This window comes from Chamaea fasciata, unplaced genomic scaffold (assembly GCF_029207755.1).
Source record: "Chamaea fasciata isolate MVZ Bird 193981 ecotype frontalis unplaced genomic scaffold, bChaFas1.0.hap1 SCAF_6, whole genome shotgun sequence".
NCBI classification, from domain to species: Eukaryota; Metazoa; Chordata; class Aves; order Passeriformes; family Sylviidae; genus Chamaea; species Chamaea fasciata.
In genome coordinates this window covers 17,867,716-17,895,554 of record NW_027094091.1, presented here as the reverse complement: position 1 = coordinate 17,895,554, position 27,839 = coordinate 17,867,716, and the positions used below count along the sequence as shown (strand labels likewise).

At 39.5% G+C, this 27,839-nt stretch overlaps 1 protein-coding gene across 1 annotated transcript in view; it reads left to right on the top strand.

The window, feature by feature from the left end:
- Positions 1-546: 546 nt before the first annotated feature.
- Positions 547-27,839, top strand: part of DHX15 (DEAH-box helicase 15) — a 45,957-nt gene continuing 18,664 nt past the window's right edge. The window contains exons 1-6 of the mRNA XM_066185549.1: positions 547-720; positions 6,162-6,510; positions 11,917-12,110; positions 13,229-13,388; positions 13,763-13,981; positions 24,173-24,340. Coding sequence (XP_066041646.1) covers positions 653-720; positions 6,162-6,510; positions 11,917-12,110; positions 13,229-13,388; positions 13,763-13,981; positions 24,173-24,340 — 1,158 coding nt within the window. The 5' untranslated portion in view covers positions 547-652. The remainder of the gene's footprint in view (positions 721-6,161; positions 6,511-11,916; positions 12,111-13,228; positions 13,389-13,762; positions 13,982-24,172; positions 24,341-27,839) is intronic.

The window sequence follows — 27,839 nt, the reverse complement described above, 5'->3', positions numbered from 1 at the left end:
AGGGGAAACCTCGTGGCTCCCTAGAGCTCCCTGACAGGAGAGAGTAGCGAGGTGGGATCTGGTCTCCTCTGCTGTGGCTGCAGCGAGCGGCCAGAGGAAATCGACTCAGGCTGAGACAAGAAAGATTCAGATTAGATATTAGAAAAATGTCTTTCCGTGTTGGGATGTCGGGCACCGGAATAAGTAGCCCAGGGAGGTGGTGGAGTCACCATCCCCGGAGATGTTCAAGAGGCGTTTGGATCTGGCGCTGGGTGATGTAGTTTAGCGGTTACAGCGGTAGCGCCGGGTGGCCGGCTGCACCGGATGATCTGAAGGCTCTTTCCCCCCCTCGGCGATCGTATGAGCCGTGAGCCCGGCGGCGGGGTTTTCCCGCAGGCCCCAGCCCGCTGCCCCCAGCCCGCTGCCCCCAGCCCGCTGCCCTGGCGCCGCGGCGGGAGCGCGCGGGGGGGCGGGGCCGTCGCGCGGGCGCCCAGGGGCAGCCTCGGCCGACGGGCCCGCGCGCCAGCGCCTCGCGCGCCCCCGGCGCTTCCTTCCGGCCGCCATTTTGTCGGCCGTGCCTCGCCGCGCCGCCGCTCGGGGAGGGAGCGCAGAGCGCCCGCCCGCCGCACCCGGACGGACCGACCGCCAGACAGACCGAGCGACCGCCATCGCCATGTCCAAGCGCCACCGCCTCGATCTGGGCGACGATTACAGCTCCAGCAAGAAGCGCACCACCGACGGGTGAGGAGTGGCGCGGGCGGCGCGGCCCGCGGCGGGGCGGGCGGGGGGATCGCGGCGGCTCCCGCGCCATCCGGGCCCCATCCCCGGTTCCGGCCGCCCCTCCGGGGCTGCGGCTCCCCGGGGCGCGATGCGGCCGCCGCGCGAGGCAGAGAGAGGCTGCAGCGACGCCGCATGGGCCGAGCAGGCCCCGAAGCCTGGCGGCTCCCCGGAGCGCGGGGCCTGGCTCGGTGTCGGCCGGGCGGGCCCCCGGGGGGGCGGATGGCGGCGGGAGCGGCGGGAGGAGGGGGAAGGGAGGAAGGCGCCGGCCCGGCCGCCCGGACAAATGGGTTGGGCTGGGCGCCCGTGGCGGGGGCGGCGCGCTGCTGGGCCCGCGCCCCCGCACCACGCTTTGTTTGCCGTTCCTCGCTTTTATATTTATATTCACCCTTCCCGCTCCTTCTCCCCCCTCTTCCTTTGTATTTGTTTACTAATTCTCTGGCTTGAGAGGTCTGGCAAACGTGGGCCTAGAGGTGAGCACGAGGTTTGTGCAGCCCTTGTTGTTAGTGCCTGCGCTGGTGGGAGCGGTGTTCCTTTGTTAACGTCTTTCACCCAATCGCCCTCGGCGATGTGCTTGGCTTGATGTAAGAATCCATGATGAGGTGGGTTTTGAGGTAGGGGGCAAGGGAGTGTTTATATTTTTTTCTTAGTTTTGTGAAGGTTGACGTTTTAGGGCCGTACTGCACACGCTTCAGCGTATTTTTGTTGAGGTTAATGTAATTGCAGGAACACAGACAATGCACTGGTGCTGTCCTTAAATTTAGCGTTGCTTTAGAGCTTTCTTTAGGTAATATTTTCCCCTCTAATTGAGCAGGAGGGGGAGGAAAGGCAGGCGGCTCTTTAAATTTCTGAAGCCTCAAGGAGTACAAAGAAATGCGGTGTTTATCTAGTCTGGCCTTCTTTATATGGAGCACAGGAGGCTTCCGTGAATTTAACAATTACTGAAGTCCATCCGCATTGTTTTGTACTGTTTATCTAAGAAAAATCCTTCGGTTTGTTCTCAGAGGTTACAATAACTCTAAGTCTAATGTAGCAGTTAATGTTCACTGATAAACAGTCTTTGCAAAACTTGCCTTTTCTAAGGTAAACTTGTGCCCCTATAGTTTGATGCATTCTTCTCACCTAAACAAAATAAACGTTTATTATTCAACTCTTATTTCCTATCTGTAGGATCATTATAATCGCATTGTTTAAAATATTTTGAGCTATTTGTCTCTGTTAATGCATTTTTGTAGGATTTCCCACCTATTGAAATAGTTCCTCTGAGTCTTCAGAAAAGTTGTACATCTACAGCTTTTCTGTAGGGAGTGGTTTGTAGAATTATCAAGTAGTTATGTCAGAACTGGGCGTTATTTAAATGTGATACGGCTGTTACAGCTGGTTGTAAAGATAATCACAGGTCAGTATTTCCTCGTGTGTATGTTGGTGGGTTTTACAGCTTTGGCGTGGCTTTGTCATTGTTTTTACTGATCAGGTATTGTCATTCTGAACTCTTGGTCTTACCATTTTGCATGCACTGCGATGAGCTCCCACCAGGGTTAAACAAGAAGACATTGACCTTTACGGCACCTAAAAGCTGTAGCAGTGCTGGCCTTGTGCTCCTTCTTTGTCCCCTCCTCTGCTGGTAAAAGCATTAAATGGTGTAGGACTGGGAAGAATTCACTATTAACGCAGTTACTGAGCAGGATTTTTTCTTAGATGACCTGAAATCTTAATTCATGTAGCACAAGTCATGCTAATGTTACATGGTTGGTTTATTTTAGAGTGGTTTGGTTTTACAGCTTACATAAGGAAGATGTGTGGAGTCTTGTTAGAAGCGTGTGTGTACCTGTCTCCCTCTGCTGAGGGTGCATTTCTGCAATTCAGGTGGTTTTGGAGCTGGATTAAGCTGGATGAGCTCCTAGCACAGTTACCACTTTACATTCAGATCAGTAGTGTGTCTTGCATCCAGACTGGACTGCCTGACAAAATAGGAAAGTTACTTCATGTGGCTCTGTATTTAGTTCCTCTTTAACGGAGGCCTCTGTTGGTGTGGGTGGCTCTGCACGGCAGCAGTGCCACATGGGCTCTGCTTGGCCAACAGGTTTGTAATTGGTGGTGTAACCTTAAACATCTGCACGACATCTGTTTTCTTCCAGACTTGAAGTATTGTCTATGAAGTAAAATATATTTTGGAAAAAAAAAATTGTGTGGAAGGTTTTCGGTTACAGTGTTTCTGTGAATTACAAACATACTATTTTAAAATATATTAATTTTATTTTCAACTATATTTGGGTTGTGTAACGTCAGAGATAGTGATCTAATGGGATGTATCATTCAAACTAATTGTACTTGGTGGATTTCTGTATAGAAAAGAACTTTGTTTAACTGTATTGCCTTTTTTGCATCAACTATTGCTGTGTTTAGTAATGGGGAAAATAGTGATGATCTGTTAGATGGGATCAAACTTTCGCTGTGATCAGTGGTTTACCTTGAGTTCTTTGTGTCCATTTTCATTTTTAAGGTTTTTTTACCCAAAAAAAGCACTCTTTAGTTAGTGATTGCTACAGTGCTTCTTTTGTGTTCAAATATATTATATGTGTGTGAATGTAAGGAAGTGAAAACAAATAGCAGACCAGACTTTTTCACTTAAAAGCAGAGCAAAGAATCCCAATCCCTGTCTGATCATGGAGGCTCTTACGAGTTTCAGGTACAAGACAAATGTGATTAAATTATTATTTTCCTGTTAATTTCTGTGTTTGAGGTCTGTTTTCTCTGTGCAATAATGAAAAATCAACTAAAATGTGGCCGTTTATAAGTGAAGAACTGCCAAGCCACATTTTTGAAAAGTTAAGAAAATTAATATGGCAGCACAACTGGCATTCCTCTTTTTACTTGTTAACCAAGGGGGTGTGACCAAGCTTCAGTGATAGTGGGAGACTGGTAAACAGTTTCAGGGAAAGAAAGTGCTGCTATATAATTGTAAGTGTTAGAGAGTAACTTTGAAGGTGTGTTGTATGTTGTGTTGTTTCTACGGTAGGATCTGGTTGCCCCCTGCTTTTCTTCTGCTTTTTGAAAACAAGAAATAGACTCAACTCTTTTTATTAACATATAAATAATTTACTTCTGGAATGTACACAGAGCTTGACTGGTTTCCTTTCTGTTTGTACAATTTAAAAGCTGTAAGTGTTCAGTGAAGAAACTGAGAAATGGGGGATTAAAGGCACTTTCCATGATGGACTATATTTGTAGTCCATTTAATTCACTTTTTTGTTCAAGAGGTTGTATTTTTGTTTTTAAGATGAGGTTGTATTTTTGTTTTTAAGACCACACAAGTAGCTACCAACACAGAAAAGAAGTGCTGCAAGGGAGTGTTTAGGAAGCTAGACCGGAGATACTGATCCAAGTTAAAATTAATGCTGGTGGGAAGGTTGGTTCTTCACAGGGCTAGTGAAATGCTTGTACTGACACATGGAAAGGGTGGGCAGCAGTCCTGGTACCTGCAGCTGTTTAGAAGGTGAAGAGCTCATCATGCAAGTCCAAACTTTTGTTGCTGTCTGATAAATGCTATTAGGCTCTTAACCTTTCTGACTTGCATAATGGAGCCTGGTGCTTAGGGATAACTTCCATATGGAGAATATGAACCTATTGGTATTTTACAGTTGGAAGAGATTTCTAGCTTGTACAATATTTGACTGTATTAGAAGTAATGTTAAAGTATCTCAGTTTCAAACAAATGTCCTAGAAAGGGTCATAATTTTTAAATTACTCAGGGTCCAAATCTTTAGGAAAATCTGTATAAAGCTGAGTTAAGTAAGTGAAAGTAAACAGTATGTTTTGTAATCCTTCTTTATTTTCAATGAGTCTGTGTTAAAAGCAGTCATGTTAAAAAAACCTTAATATGACCCCTGTTGTCATGATATGTTGAAGTACTGAGGGGGAAAAAAAAGGCTGCATATGTTACATTCACTTATACAAGAAGAGTAGTGGTGGTTGTTTCCAAAGCACAGCACATTTTGAATTGAACTGTATAGAATCAGTTCTAATTGAATCTTGGTTACTGCATCTTCTCTATTGGTGGGAATTTGGTATTATTTCAGTAGTTACATTTGAATGCCAAATGCATGATTTAAACAAGCTGTGGAGAGGATTGTTCGCAGGAGTTTTCTGTGGACATGGTCTCTAGACATCCTGAGTGTTGGTGAAGATGGAGGCAAGGTTTTGGTTTTTTTGCCTAATAATCCTAGAAATGTTTGTGTGCACTTACTATAAAGCTTGTGTTGACTTAGTTTGTTGTTTTGTCTTTTTGATGGGATTTCAGTTAATGCACAAATAGAGACAAAGCTGAGGATATCCTCAGTTTTGCAGGCAGAGATGACACTAATCTTTAAAACTCGATCTAGTTTAAAGTGAGATGGATTGTTTTTGTAAAGCAGAGCTTGTTTCAAAGTCTGGAATTGGGAGTGTTTATTAAAATCATATAGCTGTAGTTTTTGGGTCAAACTAAGGATTCTTCTCTGAGTGTATTTGTAGGAAGAGTGGGATTATGTGCAAGAACAAGTGCATGGGCTTGCAGAATCAGAAACTCTCAAAAAGATGGAGGTCAGAGTTTGAGAATACTATTTTTCATTTGCACATGCAGTGAATTTTTCTACTTGGTATTTGGAACAAATGTGAGTACATAAATGCTGTCTTAAGTGTGTGATAGGAGGTAGTACTGGAGAAGATACTGTAGAGCTTGGTAGTGTTGCGTTAACAGTTGAACTCCATGATCTCAAGGGTCATTTCCAACCTGAATTATTCTGTGTCTGTAGTGGCTGGTTTTAAGTCTTAAATTCCAGACTCAGCAACCTGTATATCAAAGTCGATGGAGTCAGAATTGTGTGTTAGACTTGAAACAAACAAACAAAAAGCTACATAGTAATTGTGGAAGAATAATAAAATCAAACTCTTTCCATGGCTTGCTTATAATCTTGAGTTAGTTTTTTTGGATGAGAGTAATTCCTTTAGTAGGTAGGCAGAAAGACTATTTAGTGTTCTCTTATTTTTCTGCAGCAGCAAGTGGGGATGGGGAGAACTGTAAGACATCTACGCTGCACAGCTGATTCTTCATAATTATTAGATGAGGAGAGTTACTACATTCATCTCTCCATGTGATAGCTTTATTCAGTCCTGCCTGTAATGAGAAGAACTGTTGTAGTGTTTAGGTACAAGAAGTGTAGCCCTGTATATTTAATAGTATGGATCATATACCTTGTTATTCCTTGGTGCTTATCCTTCCAGGTAGCTGCCTGCAAGCCTTCAAAGATTTGGTTTCTGTCCACTTTACACTGGGCACCTTTAGGGTTGCATTGTATTAAAATTCCTCCTCTGCATTTAAATACTGAAGCGTCTCATTTTCTGCTGTGTCTCTAAACTCCTTTTAGGAAGGATCGGGACCGGGACAGGGACCGCGATGACCGTTCCAAAGATCGTGACAGGGATCGTGACAGAGACCGAGATCGTGACAGAGAAAGGGACAAGGAGAAAGATCTGCGACCTACGTCTAATTCAACATATTATGCAGCTGCTGGGTTACCAGCCATAAAACCAGCAATGATTCCACACAGTATTAACCCTTTCACAAATCTACCACATACCCCACGATATTATGATATCCTGAAAAAAAGGCTACAGCTTCCTGTCTGGGAATATAAAGAAAGATTTACAGATATTTTGGTTAGGCATCAGTCATTTGTGCTGGTTGGAGAGACTGGGTCTGGTAAAACAACACAGGTGAGTTCTTATCTGTATGATACTGCATTTTTTAAAATGTTGTGGCTATTGCTAGGTGTGTGTGAGAAATTGTGTAAGAATACTTCACAAACTGTGAGCAAGACTACTTCGATAAATGTTATATTTGCTTAATGAGTGCAAAAGGTGAGCAGAATCTTACAGCATCTTCCACTTCAAAAATCCAGTACTGCTTCCAGGCCCCTGCTTCCATTGGACTTAAAAATTGGTAGGTTTCTGGTAGAGGAAGATAGAGCTTTAATGTTGTGACAGAAGTGTACTAACCCACAAACTGAAGTGGTGGTTCCAAATAATTTATTTAGCTGTCTGTGTAGACGCCAGCTACAAAGTATGAACTTGTTCATGTTTTATGAAACTTACTGCTACAGATAAAAGGAATTGAAATGTCAGATATGATTCTGACATCTGATTAGCTTTTGGTGATATTCAGACTTGAGAGGTAGAGTCTTGTGTTTCTTTGGTGCTGAAACTTCTCAGAGGTTGTAGAGCTTTTTAGTGCTGCAGTTAAAAATCACGGGTTTTTTTGGTAGACTGATGGCTTTAAAAGTCTTCCTCAGCACCGAAAGTAGTGGTAACAGATGTGCAGAGCCTTCATAAGGGTTAGGAAAATTTTGAGGACCAGTAAACTGAACATCTAAGATGCAAGGAACACCTGGGTATTAATAGCAGGGGAAACTTGTTCAAAACTTTATCCTCTAGTGTGCTGTTTAAAGTCTGTGTCGAAAAGTAATGTAAAAAAGTGTTTTTTTTCTGTAGTCTGATAAAATCCTTTTATCTAGGCAGAAAGTAAAAACAGAAGAATATTTTAGTCTTTGTAAAATGGATTGTAGCTGACTTTAAGTCTTACAGACAGTAAATTTTTGGTCATACAGTTTTGGATGTTGAGAAAATGTGAATGACAGTAGTATATTGGATATATTTTTTAGCTATGCTTGAAATATCTGAAGTTACAGGACCTTGCTGCACATTCTAGGAACCAGTGTTATGTTAGCCAGCAGTGTTATGACATTATCTGTATTTTTTTTTTAACTGTATAAGCCAAGACCAGGCCTGTATAGAATTCTTCAGAAAGGTTTGATTATGTAATTATTTGGAAGATGCAGTGTCCTGAATATTACATTATAAAATGGTACTTACCTATATGAAAACAGCATTATTTGTGTGATCTGAAAATTTGAAGATCTAAGGGTTGTGTCAATGTCATTCCTCAGGCATAAAGCATTTCCTGAGTTATCTTACTACTTTAACCCTTACTTTCTGAAAGGATTTAAGTAATTTAACACATCTTTCCTAGAAATGGGATTTAAACTACCAGAAGTACATAAGCTGTCTTGGGACTTTCCCTGCTTCTTCTGAATTTGCTGTGTGAAGTTGCAGATACGTTTTTAAACAATTGACAGTGTCTCTGTAGGGACATATCACTGAAAATTGTCCTGCTGCCACCTAATGAAAGCCTCGTTTTGCATATGATAGTGTCCTGTCGTTTTTGTGGTCAATTTCTGTCTTAAAATCTGTTGGGGGATGATTGTTTTTCTTCTTAAATTCATTGATCATAGCAAGATAAATACTTTTCTGCAGCTGAGAAATCCTTTAATGCTCAAACTGCAGGTGTACATAAGCTATTAATGTCAACTTTATACAAATAAAAGCATGCAACATTTGAGAAATATTATTTCCTAAATGAATGTCTTCTCTTTCATTGTGATAGTAGAAGACTATACAGTAGTAGATAATATTCTTGATAGTGAGCTGCTGCCTTTCAAGTCCCTTCCCTGATTATTATCTGCATATCTCCTATTTGGACAGGTTGAGAGAAGGCTCTGGGGAGACCTCATTGTGGCATTTCAGTACCTGAAGGGGTCTTCTAAAACCATGGAGAGTGACTTTTCACATGGGCAGATAGTGATAGGACAAGGAGAAAGTATTTTTAAAGTGAAAGGGGAGATTTCGATTAAGTGTTAGGAAAGTTTTCACTGTGTGAGTGGTAAAGTGCTAGAACAGGTTCCTGGAGAAGTTGTGAGTGCCTCATCCCTGCAAGTGTTCAAGGCTGTCTTGGTTTGGGAAGACAGGTATCTGCCAGGTAAAATTACAATCAGAGGCTCTTTGGCAAAGATTTGGGAAATAGGAATAGCAGTTCTTTACTAGTATGTAATACAAAGCAAACAAACACAAAAAACGCCCCACCAAACAACTACAGCATTAATAACAAACGAAAACAGTACCAAGAACCTTGAGGGCTTTGTTTCACAAAAGCCAGGGCAGTTTGGTTTCGGTGTCCCTGCAGGATCCTCAGAGCACCAAGCTGAAACAGTGGAAAAGTCCCGGGCTGGTAGCTGGGATGGCAGAGTGTCCCGGCAGCACAGGGGATGCATGGTCACACTGTAGCAAGAGGAGCAGCGCCGAAGAAGCCGAAGGCGAGGCAGGGCCTGGCGCAGCTCCCGCGGTTGGCAGAGAAAACTCAGAATTCAGGCCGAACCGGTGATAGTAGATTTCCCAGGACTGGATCCCTTTGGCCACAGTGAAACTCTTCCAGCCAGCAACAGCCGTTCTCTCCCTCCCCGAACACCGGAAAAACAAAAGCCTGCAGCTGCCTCAGGCTTTGTATTTACCTGCGTTATCTCCCCCTTCCACCTTTGTCCACCTCTTTGTTTCGGTTAAGTACTCTCAAGTATCCAACACTTGGTCTCCTTGGTAACTTATGGGGAAAAAATTCTTTAGAGAAAGAAGGAACAAACCTAACCCCCAACAAAGGCCAGATGGATGGGGCTTGTAGCAGTCTGGTCTGGTGGGTGGCATCCCATACAGGATGATTGAAACCAGATGATCTTTAAGAGCCCTTCCACCTGAAACCATTTTGTGATTCTATGGTTATGTGCATATTTTCCCATTAGTCTTGTCGGGCACCCAGGATTGGAAAATCTTGGCTCAGACAATGGGAAAAAACCAGAAGATGTAACCTCTCTCGCTTCTTTCACACAGACTTAAGCCCCAAAGTACTGAAGAAGTATACTGGAAGCCAAGACATTAATTTTCAGTTCTTTAGTGTTTGCAGTAGCTTGATTTGTAATTTAAACTTAACCTTCGAAGTTAACTGGTTTTTCTAAATGCACTGGAAACAGACTCGGTGGAATGGATGTGCCAGATTTCTCTTAGGAAGGGGTAATTACTTACTGTAATTGCAGCCTTCACTCTCTTTTAAATCTGGGATCATACATAGTTCTGGTATAATAATTTCACGTTGTTTGTTAAAGAGAATGGTAGAGTGGGATCTCCTTTGCATATTGATGTAACATAAGTCACTTCTTTAGCAGGACTTCTTGGCCAAGTCCAGAAGCAAGGTGATGTAGATTATAGCTTAATCCTTGTCCTTTGCAGTGTGCAGGAGAACTGATGCAGGTTCTCAAGTAACGAAAATTCAAGAGAATTCTACCATGGAACTTAACTGAGGAAGTTTTCAGTAAGTTGGAGAGGCTCAAAAAAGACGGAAAGGGCAGTGCTCTTCTGTCTCTTGCTGTGCATTCCTTAAAATGGTGGAGTTCCTTTGACTTTGAAGTAGTCTTTAACACCCCTTAGTCCATTTATCCTTGATCTTAGAGGCCACTGTATGTGAGTCACTACCTCCTTGTGTTTCTGGAAGTTATATTTGAAAATCTCTCTTAATTGAGAAAGTCCTTGAGATTAAATGATGCTAAGTAAAGCCATTCCTCCTGCTTTTGATATTGATAAAATCACCTTTTTTTATAGGGAAGGTCAGGGGTTTTGATGATGGTATACTTTTTTTTCTGTCAGTGGAATTAACTCTCGGCTAGGTTTCATAAGAACCAAATGAGAAGAAGTGTTGAGTATATTCCCAGATATGTCTGAAGTAAAAAATGCAGTATGACGCAGTCCTTTTTCCCAGTATTTGTATGTCTTTGAAAGCTGGACAGGAAAAGTCTTTGGGTGGTCTTCTATATCACCTTAGCACAGGGAGGTCTGTGGAGCCCTTTCTTTCATTTGACACCAGTTCTGAAGGTTTTGCTCTTTACTGGTAATTCACTTCTAAATTGGTTTTATTTCATGCAGCAAGGGCCTGACAGACCTGCTGGTTCAGAATTTATTTCAGGACTTGCTCTGTTTAAAGTCGAAAAGCTTCACCTAATGCACTTATAGATACACTAATATATACTTAGTTGAGCTGTTACTAGTGACTTGGGAAGCAAGGGAGCCATGTATGTTACAGGATAGGGTTTCATGTTTCTGCTGTTAGTGTTGAAGAACTGCTATTCTAGTTTTGAATAAGATTTTCAGGTAGCGAGGTCTTCACAGCAGTCTAGTGGTCTCCTGGCATATTTTGATTCTGTTTGCTTTATTGTTTTTATATTTATAGTGGAAGTATATTCTTCATTTTAAAAATGCTTTAGACTACGCTCATCTGCTTTTGATTATGTTTTACTGTTTACTTGTGTCCATTTTGCTGTGAAAATATAATATTGAAGAACCAACATTTCCTGGTTTAAATTATACTGCTTTCTCTCTTATTCCTCATTGGTACAGTGTAAAAAGGATATGGTTTCTTTTCCTCTTTGTGCTTTTAAGAATTGTTGGAAAGGAATTACTAAGAACACGTGGGGTTTTTTTGGTCTGTAGGCTTGGAACTAGTTAGGCCTGGAGATGTTTCCTCATAAAGTGTCACATTGAGAACATGTTGAGAATAATCTCTCTCCGTCAAACTGTTACTGACCTTAGGAATTCTGAATAAAACTTATTTTGCATGATTCTTACTGTTTCCAGATTCCTAATAGGAGCAGAAAACAACTGACTGGCAGATAAAATGTGCTAACACAGGAAGGAAAACATAGGGGTTTTATATCTGGTTGATGAAATTTCTGAAGAACTGTAATAAACGTAATGAACATAACGATCTGTTTGTTTTATTTGTTGCACTTCTTGGTTAAGACAATTCTTTATTACTAAAATAATTATTTTTGCTTAAACATATTAATAAGTATTACTTTTTCAAGACACAAAATACATTTTGCTTACTGTAAAACTTTAGATGTGCTACTGATTTCAAATTTTGAGTGTGTTAGCTTTAATTTTGGTTGCTCTGGAACATGTTGGCTGCTGCTAAGCACCTGTAAAATGTATTGATCTAACAGGGCTAAAATGTACTGTGAACCTATGTATTGATAACTTCAGAGATAGTTATGTGTATACTTTAGAGTGTGCTTTATTTAGTGGCGTTGGATCCAACTAGCTAGTCTTTCTTCTCTCCTGTTTTGGATATTTTTGTGTGTGCAGTTGACATCTCAGTGGAATTCTAACTAACTTTGGATTCAGTATGAAGGTTACAAATTCTGTGTGACCATTTGAAGTGTGTTTACCGCTGCATTTTATTCCTGACAGATCCCTCAGTGGTGTGTTGACTACATGCGCTCATTGCCCGGCCCGAAGAGGGGCGTGGCGTGTACCCAGCCCCGACGGGTGGCTGCCATGAGCGTGGCGCAGCGCGTTGCTGATGAGATGGATGTCATGCTGGGCCAGGAGGTTGGCTACTCCATTCGGTTTGAAGATTGCAGTAGTGCAAAAACCATTTTGAAGTAAGTATGGCAGCTGTCAGGTAGAGGTATAACAGCATACTTGGAGGTGGGGGAATCACAGGGTAATGAAGGTTATGAGCAAAGTTAGGAAAGGAGTAATGAAGGAGTGTCTCTGTGGTTTGGTGCTTTGTGTCTGAGTGGGGAAGAGATACTGGAACTGTAGCATGAGCTGAGAGAAACCTGAGGTGTGAGGCATGAATAGAGTTGAAAATGACTCATTCCTCTTAAGTCACTGCACCCTATAGAAATTAATGTGAAATGATCCATAAAGAAGAAGGTGATCTGAATAAGTATTTTAATTGTTAAGGTGCTATTCATAATAAAACCCTTCAACATGCAGGGTTTTTTTGTTGTGAATTCAGCTGATGTTTTATGTGTGGTGTCTTCTACTCAGGGTACTTCTTGTGAAGTTCAGTATCTTATTTCAGTAAAGAGAACTTCCCAAAGATTCAAAACTGGCTCTGGGACACATAGTCAGGAGTGGTTTTTTTACTTGTCCGCTGCTATAGATTCCTGTGCTGCCAGGAACCAGGTGCATTTAATACAGCATTTGAAAATTGTGTTCAAAATGCTCAGTTAAAAACACCATAGTGTGGTTCAAGGATTAATGCTTTTCTGTCAAAAGATGTCTTCTCTTTGGTCATGCAAGTAGTTGAAGGGCTGGGCATAAAGTTAATATGGAAAAAGAAATGTAACAGTAGCAGAAAAGCAAGAAGTGAGCAGATGATCTGCAGGCAGAAAAGGAAAGCAATTGCAGAAGCAGTAGATCTTGGATTTTAGAGGGTGTTTTCCCCTTTTTTTCCTTCCTCTTGAGCTTAGGTGTGGAAGTCTACCAGTAATAGTCTACAAGCTATTGTAAATGTTACTGAACCTTGTTTCCTCTTGTTTCCCCCTTCTTTTTTAAGCTTTTCACCTATAATCCCAGATTTCACTTATACTCTATTTCTATTTGAAAACTTAAAATGGGCTTGTTACAGTGTTGGAAGTAGTTTGCTGGTGTTCCTGCTTGTAAAAAGTTGATTAAAAGCGTAGTTCAAGCAACACAGTGAATATGGAAGAGGATTCTGTATCAGAGCTAATGCACAGAATGCGTGCTGGAATTGTTTCTGTTTGTTCAGGTACATGACTGATGGAATGTTACTCCGTGAAGCAATGAACGATCCTCTGCTGGAGCGCTATGGCGTTATAATTCTTGATGAGGCCCATGAGAGAACACTGGCTACGGATATCCTGATGGGAGTTTTGAAGGAAGTTGTAAGACAAAGATCTGATTTGAAGGTCGGTAATGATGAAATCTAACAGCATCTCTGTTCTGGTTGCAATCATACTAGATAAAGTATTTGTGTGCTTACCATTAGCTGATTTTTATAATTACTTTTTGATCTATGATCATGTATATTGGAAGGCTAACCCTAGGAAATTCAGAACCTGTTTTGTATTGAGGAAGCTCCTAGAAACAATATAATTGTAGCTTAACTTTATGTATTGGACTTGGAATTTTTTTGAACCTTTGTAACAAGGGCGCTGTGTTCAGGTAAAAAAAGCATTCTTATATCACAGTCAGCAATTTATTTTCTTAAAATTAATTGCTTGCATAACATGTCACAAATTCTTCTAAACGTTGAGTAACTTTTTGTCCTCCAAATCCACAGGTTATAGTTATGAGTGCTACTTTAGATGCTGGCAAGTTTCAGATCTATTTTGATAACTGTCCTCTTCTAACCATCCCGGGTCGCACCCATCCTGTGGAGATATTCTATACTCCAGAACCTGAAAGGGACTACCTTGAGGCTGCCATTCGAACAGTGATACAAATTCACATGTGTGAAGAAGAAGAAGGAGATCTCTTACTCTTTCTTACTGGACAAGAGGTACTTTCTTCTGTTTTCTATTAATTGTTCCATACAGAAACTGCTTTAAGTGACTTGTGTGGACTAAAACACTTAGTTTCCTTTTCTAGTTTGTTATTTGGATGACCTGAGGTTTGCCTGCCATACACTTTAGGTCCTTTGACATAATAATGTAATGTAAATGCTGTGCAAGGCCTTTCTAAAATGAAAATTCTCATCAACTCAAGTACTTCAGAAACAGAAACCCAGAGAATGAACCCTAGGTTTGTACTGATGGGAACTCCAAAGATCTGGGTACCTGAGAGTGTCCTTGGTTTTTATTGAAAAAATAGTTCTATGCACTTCTGTACATGCATTGTACAGCTTAACTGAAGAATAACCATTTGGTTCTGCTACTTAGCTATCAGTAGTAGTTTTAATAAGAATGTTCAGGTTTTGGTTTTTTATTAATGACTTCGAGTTTTAGGCTGTAAACTTTATGTACCATAAATTCAGGGAGTTAGGTCTCAGAAATAAACTCTGTGCCCTGCAAAAGAGGATTGTATATTAGCACTTAAGCTAAACTACATTAGGAAATGAGGATTTTTTGGAAACTTTAAACACTTTACTTGAAATAAACCGGGGTGTTTTTTTAGTCCTGTTCTTTCGTTGAAGCTCTTTTGAGTGTCCATATTGGTAAACTGGGATGGAGGAGAGGTTAAAAACCTGTAGGCATTTTGAATGTTGGCTGGACTCAGTCAACCTAAATGAGTTTTTAGTAGGAGAAGTGCAGCTAGCAAAAATGTTCTTCAACTAATTCTTCTTGCAGTTACTACTCTTGAAGAAATATATCTTTTAAGGGGTGTGGAACAATGCAGTGTCTTTCTTCTAAGCATAGGCGACCTTAACTCTGCCAAGGGGGGAAAGTGGTACAAAGTAACTTGTGGTGCTGAAGGTACCCGGGCTTCTTGATTAGACTTGCCAGTCATAAAGATGTGTTGTCTCTTAGATGAGTTTTAAGAGATTTGATTAAAGTGTCTTCTGGCAGGTCATCTCCCTTAAAAAACCAAAGCAATGACTGTCACTTATAAAAGCAAATACTCTGATTTTTACATCTGTCCTTTGATTGGAGTATTGCTGTAAACTAAAGTACAGGTAGGAAGAAATACATCCGGTGATAGTAGCTTTGAAACCTCCCTGCTTGGTTTTAGTTTGAAGTTGTAGTTCAGACTAGTTAGGTGCTTAAATGTGTGAATTAGTGAAACAGCTGTTGCAAAAGGGTGAAAATTGGTGGCAAGAGAAAGGAGCACTGCTGTCCTGCTGTTGCCGCAAATTTTATTTTCTTATCAAGATGCTAAATCAGGCTGGTCTTCAGCCTTTCAAGAATACATGGCCTTCTGATTTATGAGTTATGTGCTTGCTGTATCAGGTACTATGTGTTACTCTAAATAACCTGTTAAAACAATTCACTGCCGAGCAGGGGATTAGTGTTTTCCTTTGGCAAATGGCTCTAGACTCCAGACCTCCCAGTGCTGCAGATGTACTCCGTTCTTTTATATGAACAGGTTCTTTGATTTTCACTGGGTTAATTTGCAGGACATAGTGTATTATAAGCAAATTCTGAATAAAATTCTGCACAGAGTACATGCTCGTAAGTGTATTTATATAGTTAAATATAAAAGCATCTAACAGTGTATTACTGAATCACTTTAAAACACGCCTTGGTAAGCCAGCATCCTCTGCTCTGGAGTCCAGAGTTCTTCAGTCCATGTGTCAGTTGATGGTACTACCCAGGGGCACTGGAGTTGGCTGCCTGGAGCTGGTCTTAGTTTGAGTGGTTAGCATGAAATTCAAGTCTGGTTTTTCTTTAGAGAAGCTTGGAAGTACTTTAACCCTTTTGATTAATGACATTTTGGGGCCTCCGTTGAGCAGCATAATAGAGTCTCTGTGTGTATCACAGATGAATCTAAAGTGGTGTGACCTGCTGTACTCTCAGGAACGGGAAAGTGTGCTCTAGGTACCATTACCACTATGTGCTTCAGGTTCACTAGGCTTAGTAACTAGGCTAAAATTGATATATGCTATGCAGAAATGCTTTGTAGTTCTTTTGGATTCTTCTAAACAGTATGAACAGGGTGCAAGATTATTTTTTTTTTTTTGGTCAGAAGGGTGCATGTACAAAGCTAAATGAAGTGATGGAAAGGGAACATGCTTTAGCTGAAATGATGCAAATATGACTTGTTCACTGTTTAAGAGACTAAAAATGTGGTGTAATTGCAGTGGTCTGTGGTAGAATGGGGTTCTTTATTGGCTACTCTCTTCTCACCCTAATGAATTTGAAGTAATTTCATATGGGAATTAAGATGGATAGCAGTTAATTAGTACAGATTAGTTAAGACATAGAGAAGATGATGAAACTTTGAGATAGCAAGGAAGATGGTGTTGTCATGCCCAGAAAATTAAAAGAAGCTTAAATGTATTTGGAAATTTAAGGAATCTTGTATTAGCCTGCTACTGGGTGATGATAAAATTGTTGTTAATGGTACAGAAATGTGTTCAGTAAAAATTTCCTTCCTGAATCCTGAAAGGAGCAAAAGTATATGATTACATTGTATGAACTTCTTTTAAGTCCATTATTAACAAAAGAGGATGTTTAAAAGCAAAATTTACTAGGAATGAATATTGTGAAACAGGACTTGTCCTACAGGCTTTGGCAGAAGGAAACCTCATTTGTTGCTCTTTAAAACAACTCCCCCTGGTATATCAGGAAAATTTCAGAACACAGAAATAGTGTTCATGTTCAGTGCCAGGGTTCAAAAAAGGTATAACCTGGTGTATTGAGTTTGCGTGGCCAAGCTTTGGTAGTAGGGTGGCTTCTTTGAGGAGCTGCCAGAAGCGTCATCCATATCCAGCAGAGTTAATCCCTGGCAGCTCCAAAGGTGGATGTGCCACTGGTCAAGGCTGAGCCAGTGCTGGTAGTGGCTCCGTGATAACTTATTTAAGAAGACAAGTTATTGAGCAGTTGTAATTGCAGCCAGAGAAGAGCAGGGTGAGAACATGTGACAGGAACAACTGTGCAGACACCAAGGTCAGTGCAGAATGAGGGGAAGGAGGTGCTTCAGGCCCCACGAGAGCTGGGATTCCCCTGGAGCTGGTGGTGCAGCCTGTGGAAGACGCCTGTTTTGGAGCAGTTGGGTGCCTGATTGGAGGCTGTGACCACATCGAGGGCCCGGAGCCCCCTCCGGAGCAGTGTGTCCTTGAAAGGCTGCACCCTGTGGAGGAGACCTGTGGTGCAGCAGCTTGCAGGGATCTGTTGCTTGTGAGGTGTGGACTCAGGTCAGAGAACTTCATGGAGAACTGTCTCCCATGTAGGGCATCTATGCTTGAGCAGGACGGGGACTCCTCTTCCTGAGAAGCAAGAGAAATAACTTGTGATGAACTGACCATAACCCCAGTTCCAGGTCTCCCTGTGCTGTTGGGGTAGGAGGTAGAGCTGGGAAGGAGGCAGGAGTGGGGGGAAGGTGTTTTGAATTTGTTAGTTTACTTCTTATTATCATGCTCTGATTTTGTTAGTAATAAATTCGGTTAATATCTCTAATCTGAGCCTGTTCTGCCCGTGGTGGTATCTGGTGAGTGATCTCTCTCTGTCCTTATCTCAGCTCATGAACCCTTATATTTTCTCTCCCCTGTCCGGCTGCAGACGTGAGTGATGGAGAGGCTTTGGTGGGTGTCTGACATCCAGCCAGCATCAACCCACTACACCTGGATAGCTCTTAAGCCAGGTTGCTTGTCATCAGTCAGACAAAATTGGAAACTGAGAGGGATTTTGTTTCACAGGGGAAAAGCATAATTACATTTCAGTCAACATGTCTTTCTTAGACAATAGGTGTTATCGAACTTGTTCTCAGTCTTTAAGATTGCAGAGTTGGTAGTCCTAGTTTTGTAGATACACATATGTTAAGCTTGCAGATCTGAGAGGCAGCTGGTTTATTTTCTACTGGGCTTCTTCTAAAACAGTATTGGATTTTACACCCCATTAAGATCAGTAATCTGAGAGTAGGTGTAACATACTTAGAGATGAAACTTGTGGGGTGGGAGAGAGAAATAATGACACAGAAACTGTATAGATCTGTCTTACATGTTCTGATAACATGGGCATTTGCAAATGCCAGTTGTGTTCTCTGTCACCCTTCTTTCTTATAAAGCTAAAGGCATCATTACATGTTTGTGTATTGTTTATAAATTGTCGCAATGAAGTTCAGTATTCTAGAAATCTTAAAGTGATAGTGGAAAAACTGATGGTTTAGAAAATAGTTAAAAAATGTTTTTGATGTTTTGATATAAAGTTTAGTAAAGGAGGGTTAATTTTAAAGGCACAATATTTTCATCACCGTGGGACTGGTTAAACTCTAGAATTGAAAGAAAACAGGGACTTTCTTATGTGGAAATTGAAGTAAAAATTGACAACTTTTGGTGTCAGTGGTAGTGGTTGGGTAAGGCTGAGGAAGTCTGTGTACTGGGCTAAAGTGGACACAAGTTGTCCTGTTTAGATTCAGGTAGGAAGTATTTGGGGAATTGGGCAGTATGAACTGAAGGAATAGCAGTAATACTTATTTTGTTCAAGTGCTAAAAGGAGGGAAAAAAATATCGACATCTTCTCATTCATTTGAGAATGAGAATATTACAAATAAATATTACAAATAAATCAGGTCAAAGAGATCGTGAATATGAGAATTATGCCAAGGCAAATTCAGTTTTGACTTGACAGAGCAGTAAGACTCAAGGTAGATCTCATCATCATGAGCCAGTATTTAAAGGGTGGCTACAACATACACGGAGACTCCTCGTTTACAAGGACCCACATGAAAAGATATGGGGTAATGGATAAAAGTTAGTCCTCATGAGACTGTGAAAATTTTTCCTCTTGTGTCCAATCACAATGAGAATAATCAACCATTGGAATAAACTCCCTGGGGAAGTGGTGGATTCCACAACACTGCATATGTAGGATTCAGCTGGACAGGGTGTTGGGCTTTTTTGCCTAGACTGTGTTTTTGACAAGAAAGGTTGGATTAGATGATCCTTGAGGTTCCTTCCAACCTCTTCTTTTGTGATTCTGTGAACTGCATGGCTGCCTGTTATTCTGGGTTTCTTTTTATGTTTGTGGGTTTTGGGTTGGGGTTTTTTTTGCCTACCATTGAATGGAGCTTGTAGTAGAACTAGTAAGAATCATGTATTTTTTTTCAGCACAAACTTGCTTCTTAAGGACATGGTGCACTAACTCAATAATATGTGCAGCTGCTCCAGTAATATTTTTCTGTTGTTTGTGGTCTTCAGTATGAGCACCTTACTTCTGACTGCAAAAATGCCATCAGGAAAAGAAATGGAAGGGAATTTCTACTGAGCATTCAGCTTGAACTTGTAATAAAGACTTCCTTTTCAACAACAAAAAAAAGTAATGTGTGTGATAGGCAAATCAGTCTCTTGTGTGATTAATTTTACACAGCTCCTTTTAGATGAACTGCTAATAATGCATTCAAATCCTTAGTTTTTGATGCAGAGGTAGGGTATGTTAGGTATCGGAGTAGTGGGATGATGCAAAGCAGTGGAAATGCTGGAGGCAATATTGGAGGCAGCTGATAAGGTATTGGCTTGTGGTTCATTTACTTCCAAGTTTCTCTTTGCTACATGTTTTGACACAGAGCCTGAGGAACCAGGAACTGCCACAAACAGTATAAAAGTCATACCTGGAAGATTTAATAATGAGGCGTTTGTAGGTTACATTTCTTTTAGGGAAAAAAAAAAAAGTGAGTATTGCTAAATATTACTTAGTACTGCTTTGTTTATGACATGAACAAAGTCTTGTTCGTGTTTTCATTCTGGTTGGTATTTACTAGTACACATCAAAGGTGATGGTGGGGTGAAGATTTAAGCATTAGTTCTATAAGCAGTACTCTTGAAGTTAAGCCACAGGAAAACTTACAGTTCTCTTAGTCCCAGCATGCTGAGAGTTCAGGACTCATTCGTTTTGTTAACAGGTTTCATATGCAAAAGTTTGCTTCTGGGCTAGTGGACCTTTGCATTTCCAGCTGCACAGAAAAAACACAGCTTCAGTGAGAGGAGTAAAAGTTAGTAAATTCAGGTGTTCCTGGGGTTTTCTTAGGCATTAGCCATTAACCTGCCTTTTCTTTGGAAAAGTGAGTTAAGATGGAATAAAATTCCTGTGAGACTTAGGAGGCATAAGTAACCTACTTACTGTTCTGTGAAAATATAGATGGCTGCACTACTGTTAGTAATAAATTGAGGGGAAACTGCACCCTGTCTTGCTTTGTTTTGTAAACAATACAATGCTAAGCATTGATTCCCATACAGACATAGGTTTTGCACAAATGGAAATTGACCTTAAAATCCTGAAGCTTTTTAGGGTCTTAAAATTGTTTACTGATACTTAAGCTCCTGAATGAAATTCACCTGATTTGACAGGTATTCTAAATATTGCCTGTTGTCCACCACTTATTTGAAAACAAAGCAGCTTGCTCAGGTTTTTGTCTAGAATCACTCTTAATCGCACCAATTTGTTGGAAGGAACACCATTTTAATTAGCTTAAATTTGATTACATAATAAAAATATTTTTCCGATTTCAGCTTTTTTTTTCTTTTTTTAAGCTACTTTTACTTAGCTGTAAGTTCAAAATAAAAATTGTTGTCTGTCAGTTGGATGTTGAGGTGACTTTGTTTTTCCTGGATCAGAAATATTCACCACCCCATTACCTCACTGATCACTAATATATATAAAAAGAAATAATTTCTCTTCATTGACTGTAGTCTGTTTTGGAAGCTTTTCCAAGGAAAATTTCTTCAGGTGCTCATGGTGTGGAAGAATATTGAGGACTCCATGTTAATGTTCAGAGTGTAGTACTGTGGGGTTCTTAACTGCTGCTTGATTCCAGTTTCCATAATGTTGCATCTTAACTGTAGCTGTTGCCTGTGTACTGTAAATTTATTTTGATGGGATCAAGTGGAAGTTTCTGGAAGATTTAAAGTACTTAAGATGACTGTCTGGGACAAGTCTGATTATTGGGTTTTGTGAAGTACAGATGTGTTGTGACACAGCTTGAGAAAAATTAGGAATTGCTAGTGTCATCTTTCTGCTTTTTGTGGTCTGCTTGCTTTTTACCTTTTGGTAGTCAGCCCTTCTTAGAATGAGTGCACCATTGGACAAGTTCATTGATTATGGTTTTACTGAGAACTATTTCTCAAATATTAGTCCTAGAAAGTCTTGTTTGTGAGGAACTAGGATCAATCTAGTAAAGTCAGCATTGCTAAAAGTCTCATGCTTTTTGTACGTTAGGCCTGTTTTCTTCTTTGTTTAACTGTGAAGCAGGTCCTTGTGCTGATCCACTGGGCATAATGGGTCTGAGTGTGGGTCCTTAGATCTTGTGTCTGTTCCTACTTCCTGTATCCCCTTTCCCACAGGCTCACGTGGTCAGTGTGGTAGTTCAGGGCTTTGAGGAGTCTTTGGGGTGTTGTCTTCTGTGCAGATTGTTGCAATAATCTTTCTTCCAGGAAAGGGTTTTATAATGAATTTGTTTGGAGTAGATGGTGTACAAATATTTAAAGATATGGTTTGTTTGTTTGTTCTTGAAAAGCCTTTCATACTTCAATAAAGTGTGATGATTGAATTAGACTTACTTAATCTTTAAAAGATTAAAGATAGGATTGTGCCTTCAACTGTATGTCTCGTATTTCTGGATTTAAATATCTTCATGTGATGCAAACAAATCTTGAACACTCAAAGATATCCTTAGCACTTCCAAACTATTATTACTTCACGTCATCCTTCTGTCTTGTGTACTTGGGGATGCCAGTTTTGGTCATCATCCGTGTGTGGTTCTGGAGACAGTTAGACTCACAGAATATCCTGAATTGGAAGGGACCCACTAGGATCATCCAGGTCCAACTCCTGGCCCTATACAGGATAAGCCCCAAGGGTCCCACCCTGTGCCAGAGGGCTTTTTCCAAATGTTTGTTGACTCTGGCAGGTTTGGTACTGTGAGGACTTTTGTGGGGTAGAAGTTGTGCTAGTAGTAGATGTACTGAAGTAGATACACTGTTTTCTGTTAGAGTGATAAATAAAAGGAAACTACTCTTTTTTCCTTTTAAAAATTAAAACTACGACTATTAAAAAATTCACTTTTACTGTCTTCAGATGAGTGACAGTGGCTCTTGGTGTTTTGCATCCTTAAAGGAGTTTGTGATAAGAGGTCTGTAGTTACCTCTGCAAATATGGCATCTCTACTTTGAAGTATTCTAATGAATCCTGGTTAGAGAAACTTTGAAGCTACATTATAACTCTAGGAAGAATGAATGTTTTAATCTCTTCTGAAAGTTGATCAGTAGCTGTGTACACGTGTTCTGAAAAGTGTAGTGCTTTTGTTTTTCCTTGCTTGCTCGTATTTTACCTTTTCTTAAGTATAAAGCTGTCCTGGAACCTAGTCATTACTATTGAAGGTCAAGTATCCTGTCCAGCATCGCAGCTTTCCCAGTTACACAGTATAATCTGCATAAATTCCATGAATGGTGTACTGACTTCATACCAGGAACTAAGGTCTGGGCTGTATTTTTGTTTATATTAAATATTTAACTGCCTTAAAACTGCGAGGCTATTACTGAACTTGAAATGAGGTTAGCAGAAGAACAATGGTAGTCACACCTGTGTAAAGGAAAAAAATTGATTCTCTTACAGTAAGCCAGTAGTGGGAATTCCAGCTAAGTTGCTTGTATCCCCTTTACATTTTATGAGGATGTGTTGGATTTGTTGGCAAAGTGCTTGGTTTTGGTAAATATCTGCAGTTCTCCTTAACTGGCAGTACATTACTTGACAGCATTAGGCTTACTCTTAAAAGGGCTCTTGGACATCAAAGAGCCTTCCTTTTGCCCTGCTTACCTTAATTGTATACACTGATCAATACAGAACAAGTATTGTCTGTGCTTCTTTAAAACACACTCAATGCCTTTGTGCTGAGAATTTAAATGTCTCTTTAAAACAAGTGAAAGACACAGATTTGGTGCAGACCTACCAGAATTTATGATTTCTTAAAAGGAGACTGCTTTTCCCTTTCAAATCCCTGTTTAAAGCAATCATTTTTAGAGCCTTTAGATTACCAGTTTTGCTTTGTGTATTTGCTTTAGGGTCTTAAGTATCACTTCAACATCAGACTAGTAAATGTAGTCAGGGGGGGTCTCCCCTCTTTTCTCACAGTATGTTGCAATTTTTTTTTTTGCTTTTGTCTACTGTTGCTTTTTGTCATGACTTTATTCTCCCTTCAGTGGTTCAGATGGAAGATCCATAGTTGGTCAGTGCGCCTCTTACTTACACCAGTGAAGGTTCTGTTGTGATTTTTGAGTTGAAGATAATGAATGGTGTTAAGCGTTAACCTAAATTTCTGTTCACTCCAGTTTTCCTTAGGTCTTGTCATAACTATTGGTCACCTAGCTGGCTTAAATGTAGTAGTTTTAAAATGGATTTTAAAAAAATTGGCCTGTGGTGAACCGTTTTGTATGGTAAGCAGAAAATAGGCTAGAAAATATTTTGGCCAAAAAGAATAAAACATCTCTCATCTTCATAGTATTTCACTGATTTTTCTTAAGCTTAAATGGAATTTCAGTTAATTTTAAAGTAAGATCTGAAACACAGGATTGAGAGGTTTGATTTTGAGTATCCATGTTTATACTGTAAAGGTGTTTGTTCTCATTAGGTACAATGAAGCAAATCTTCCATATAATTGCATTAGTGATACGTGACATTAAGACTTAATTGGCATATTTTAAATATCTTGCACATCAATTTCCTTCAGATTGTGAAAATTGAAAAGGTCATGAGTGCAGTTTAATATTCCAGGGTGAGAGATTTCAATTTTAGTACAATTTGTAGAGATTTAATTAGGAAACATGACTGAAAGAAAAAGGATGTTGAATGCAAATTAGGCTGTTCATTAGAGTATAGAAGCTGAAACATCTTGAAGTATTGTGGAAATTTGATTGCAGATTCAGTAAGCACCTTGATTGATTTTTTTTATTTTTTAAAGTAGAAGTTACTGTAATTGTTCTTCAGGGTGTATACTTAATCTAATTGTCATAAGCGCTCTAAATATGCTTCCTTTTTCATGGAGTTCTCTTCTAACCAATTTTTTTTTTTTTTTTTTGTTTGGTTTGTTTTGTTTTGTTTTGCAGGAGATTGATGAAGCCTGCAAGAGGATAAAACGTGAAATTGATGACTTAGGTCCTGAAGTTGGTGACATAAAAATCATTCCATTGTATTCCACCCTTCCTCCACAGCAACAGCAAAGGATATTTGAACCTCCCCCACCAAAAAAACAAAATGGAGCAATAGGAAGAAAGGTAAATACTAAGCTGTGTTAGTATTCTGCTCTGTAAGTAGCTAGTCACAGTTGCATGGCCCATGAAATATGACTTTCAAGCCTTAAAAATACAGTATTTTATCATACTAGAATTTTTAGGTAACTTGAAATTTGTCTCTCAGTACAAATCAAAGTTCTGTCATCCATCTATATAGGACCAGGATGTTGTGGTAACAGGCTGATTCGTCTCAATGGAAATGGCATTCATTTAAGTTTCTTATGTGAAATATGATTTATGTGGAGGATGGGATTTTTTTCTATAGGTAATTATTTTGAGATGTGCTTTTTTCCTTTTTTTTTTGAGACAGTTTGGGCTATCTCTTGGGGTAGATTGTCAGTCGAGTTTTATCTGTTTCTTAAGGTTTATGAGAAGGTGCAAGTTAAAACAAGTATGTTGAAGTTCAAGGTTTGTATTTTTGTATGTAGTAATAAATTAGGAATTGGGGTTATTTCATTAGGCAAAATCGACTGAAAAACTAGAAAGCTTAAAATGGCACCGTGAATGTTCTTCATAAAATGAATATGTCAATGCTCACAATAAGCCATTGTAGAAGCTATGTGTTTTATTAGAAAGGAGTCATATTAAAGCTTCCTAAAACTAAACTCCTGCTCTACAGAGCTGGCTGTCACAAAGCTAAGATTTTGAAGGTCAAAGCTGAATCATACTATGTGCTTTAGGCAGGGTTTGTTCCTTGATTATTTGTTGTTTTTGTGCAGTACAATGCATGTAGAATACCAGTGACAACTTTCTAGTGTTCGGGAAGAATAAATCACTTATTAAATTTAGTGAAATTATCTTCCTTTTCCTTTAGAAGATGATTGCAGAAAGCATTCAGTCTGAAAGCATGAAACTAATGCTGCAACAAAATTGTATTTGCAAATGACCTAAATGAATGAAATTGCTTTTATGTAATAAGTGATAGCTGTGTATTTAATTAAATTTTCACTGATGTTTAAAAGTCTGCCCTTCAAAATAGGCAGGTTTTGGTTTTCTGCATAAGATAACAAGTGCAGAGCGTAGTTTTTGTTATGTTGAAATGACAGGGCCAGTACCAGTCTCCGAGAGGAAGACATTCTTGGTGTAGCAGCTGTTTTACTACAAGAAAAGTTGTTACGCCCAAAAGATGCCTGCTGTAGGCTAAAGCAGGCACAGCATGTAGGCAACAGACCTATGAAGTTACTTTTCCTCTTTGGCTGAAATGTTCTGGCTTCCATGTTTTACTTTTTATTTCCATAACAAATCTAACTATGAGTGAAAGTGCATATGTAATTTAACTTTTTTAAAAGTCGGTTTAGTTTCAGTCGGGCTTAGTGATCAAGGTTTGTGAAGTAAAACCATGTGGTGCTGTGCCTGTCTATTTAAGAAAATGTCTCTTTTCATCCAGTCCTTTGTGGGAGTTGAGCTAGTAGGTGATCTGATCCTTTCAAAGGCTCTAATGATGATACAAGTGTAAGTGAAGAGCTTGCAGTAACTGAATAAGTATTTCCTGAGCTTTAACTTTGTGGAATGAGAGCTGCTGGAGGTAGTGTGGCATTTTGCTGTAGTAGTGATGGCCACTGCCAGTAGTGATGCAGCTTGACAGCATCACATGTTTTTTCATCCTCTTTGAGCTAAGAAAGCAGCTATTGTGAGAAGGCTTATGATTACAGACAAATACTCTGATGAACTAGTAAGAATGTTTTTTTTAATTGAGGAAGATGGTGATGATTTAACATTTCTATTGTCCTTTGTTAAAGGCTCCTTGTCATCTTATCCCTTCTTTTCAAACTGCATTCTAGTTTGTTTCAGCAGTTTAAGCACTGCTAGTTAATATATATGCAATACAGATATTTTTGTAGATGTAGATACTGCATATATTTTAATATTCAAAACAAAGTTTTTAAATTCATCTCAGAAACCGCAAAACTGCAGCTAATGCTAATTATAATTTATTATTTTATATAGTTTTGTGCTAATTTCAATTGTTTGATGTTCAAGTAACTTTGTACTTTGATTTAGACTTAAAAGGTACAATTCCTTCAGCCTTTTAAAAAATGTCTTCTGTTCTTACAGTCATGAATTGCCATTTTTCAAGGCATGTGACATTAACAAATGATACCTATATGTGCAACAGAATTCGCTATGTAAATGACCTTTTTCCTTCTACCTTAGGAAAGTTCTGTATAGATTAAGTGAATTCAGGTACAGATTAAATTGCTGTACTGCTGTGGACTAAGCATACTAACTGTATTGAGTTCCTGGTGTTGAAGGGTCTTAATAGAAATCGGTGATTAAAACTAGGATAAAAACCTTTTGGCTCTGCTCTGTAACTAGGATTTGAAGAATCTGGGTGTGGATCATTCTGTACATTAGCAAAAACAGTAAACATAAAAACTTCTTAAATGAGGTATACTCTAAAGCTGAATGTGTACTGACTAGACTTTTAATGTGAGAATGTGAGTTTAATTTGTATGTTTAATGCATTACAATTTTTTTATGAAAATGTATTGAGATTTTGAACTGATATTTGTAGCTGTTACCTCTTGACTAATTTGTGCAGGTTACCTGTGAACGACGTGTACAGTATTTTCTGTTTGTTTGAGGAATTCTAAGTAGCGCTTCTAGTTAGCACTCATTTTAGGGTGAAACACAGTAATTCCAAATTAATTGTGTTTTCTACCAAAGTACTCCTTTCAAAATATTGTAGTATTTGGGCAAGCTTAGACCTTAAGAACAGACCAGCTGAGTGTGATAAGTAGCCGACTGGCAAAGTGATTTGGCAGCGGGAAGGGAAGTGAGCAGTCACTGGCCTCATTGTAATTCTGAACTAAGTGTTAAGAGATGTCTCCAGTTTTAATTGATAAGCAGTGATGGCGGAATGCTCTGAAATTAGGAAGTGATGGCTAAACACTTTTGATGAAGTGCTGAACAGGTTTTGGGTTTTTTCTGAGATAACGTGATTCAGTGTGGTTTCTGTTGGGATGAAAACTGACAGTATCCATAGCCTGTTACACTGCATCTCTGGACATAAAAATTTAAATGGTGGCAAATCAAACCTCAGAATTCTGATAAGTCACCTTTGCTTTAATTTTTGCATGTGACTTAACCTTCTCAAAGGCTAAGAATGTAACATTAAAGATATGTAAAGGTGTTTGAATATCTGGTGGTAGAAAATGACAAAGGAGAAATTAAACACATATTGTTCATGATTTTAGCTGGGATGTGTTGATAAAAGCTTTGTTTCAAACCAAATTAAAGAAAAATACTGTGCTGGTAATGTATGTAACTTTTGATACAATATTATCTAACCAGTTTACCCTGTTCAGGCTTTCAGAAAAAGGTAAAAAGCTAGAATCAAACAATGTTACAGAGTTCCAGTATAATTTGTCCTTTTGTACCAGTGATGTGAGGAAAAAAATTGAATAGTGGTTTCATAAGTTAATTTTTTACTCTTAACATTTGTCATGTTGTTAATGGACCCATAGGGGAGCGCACAAAC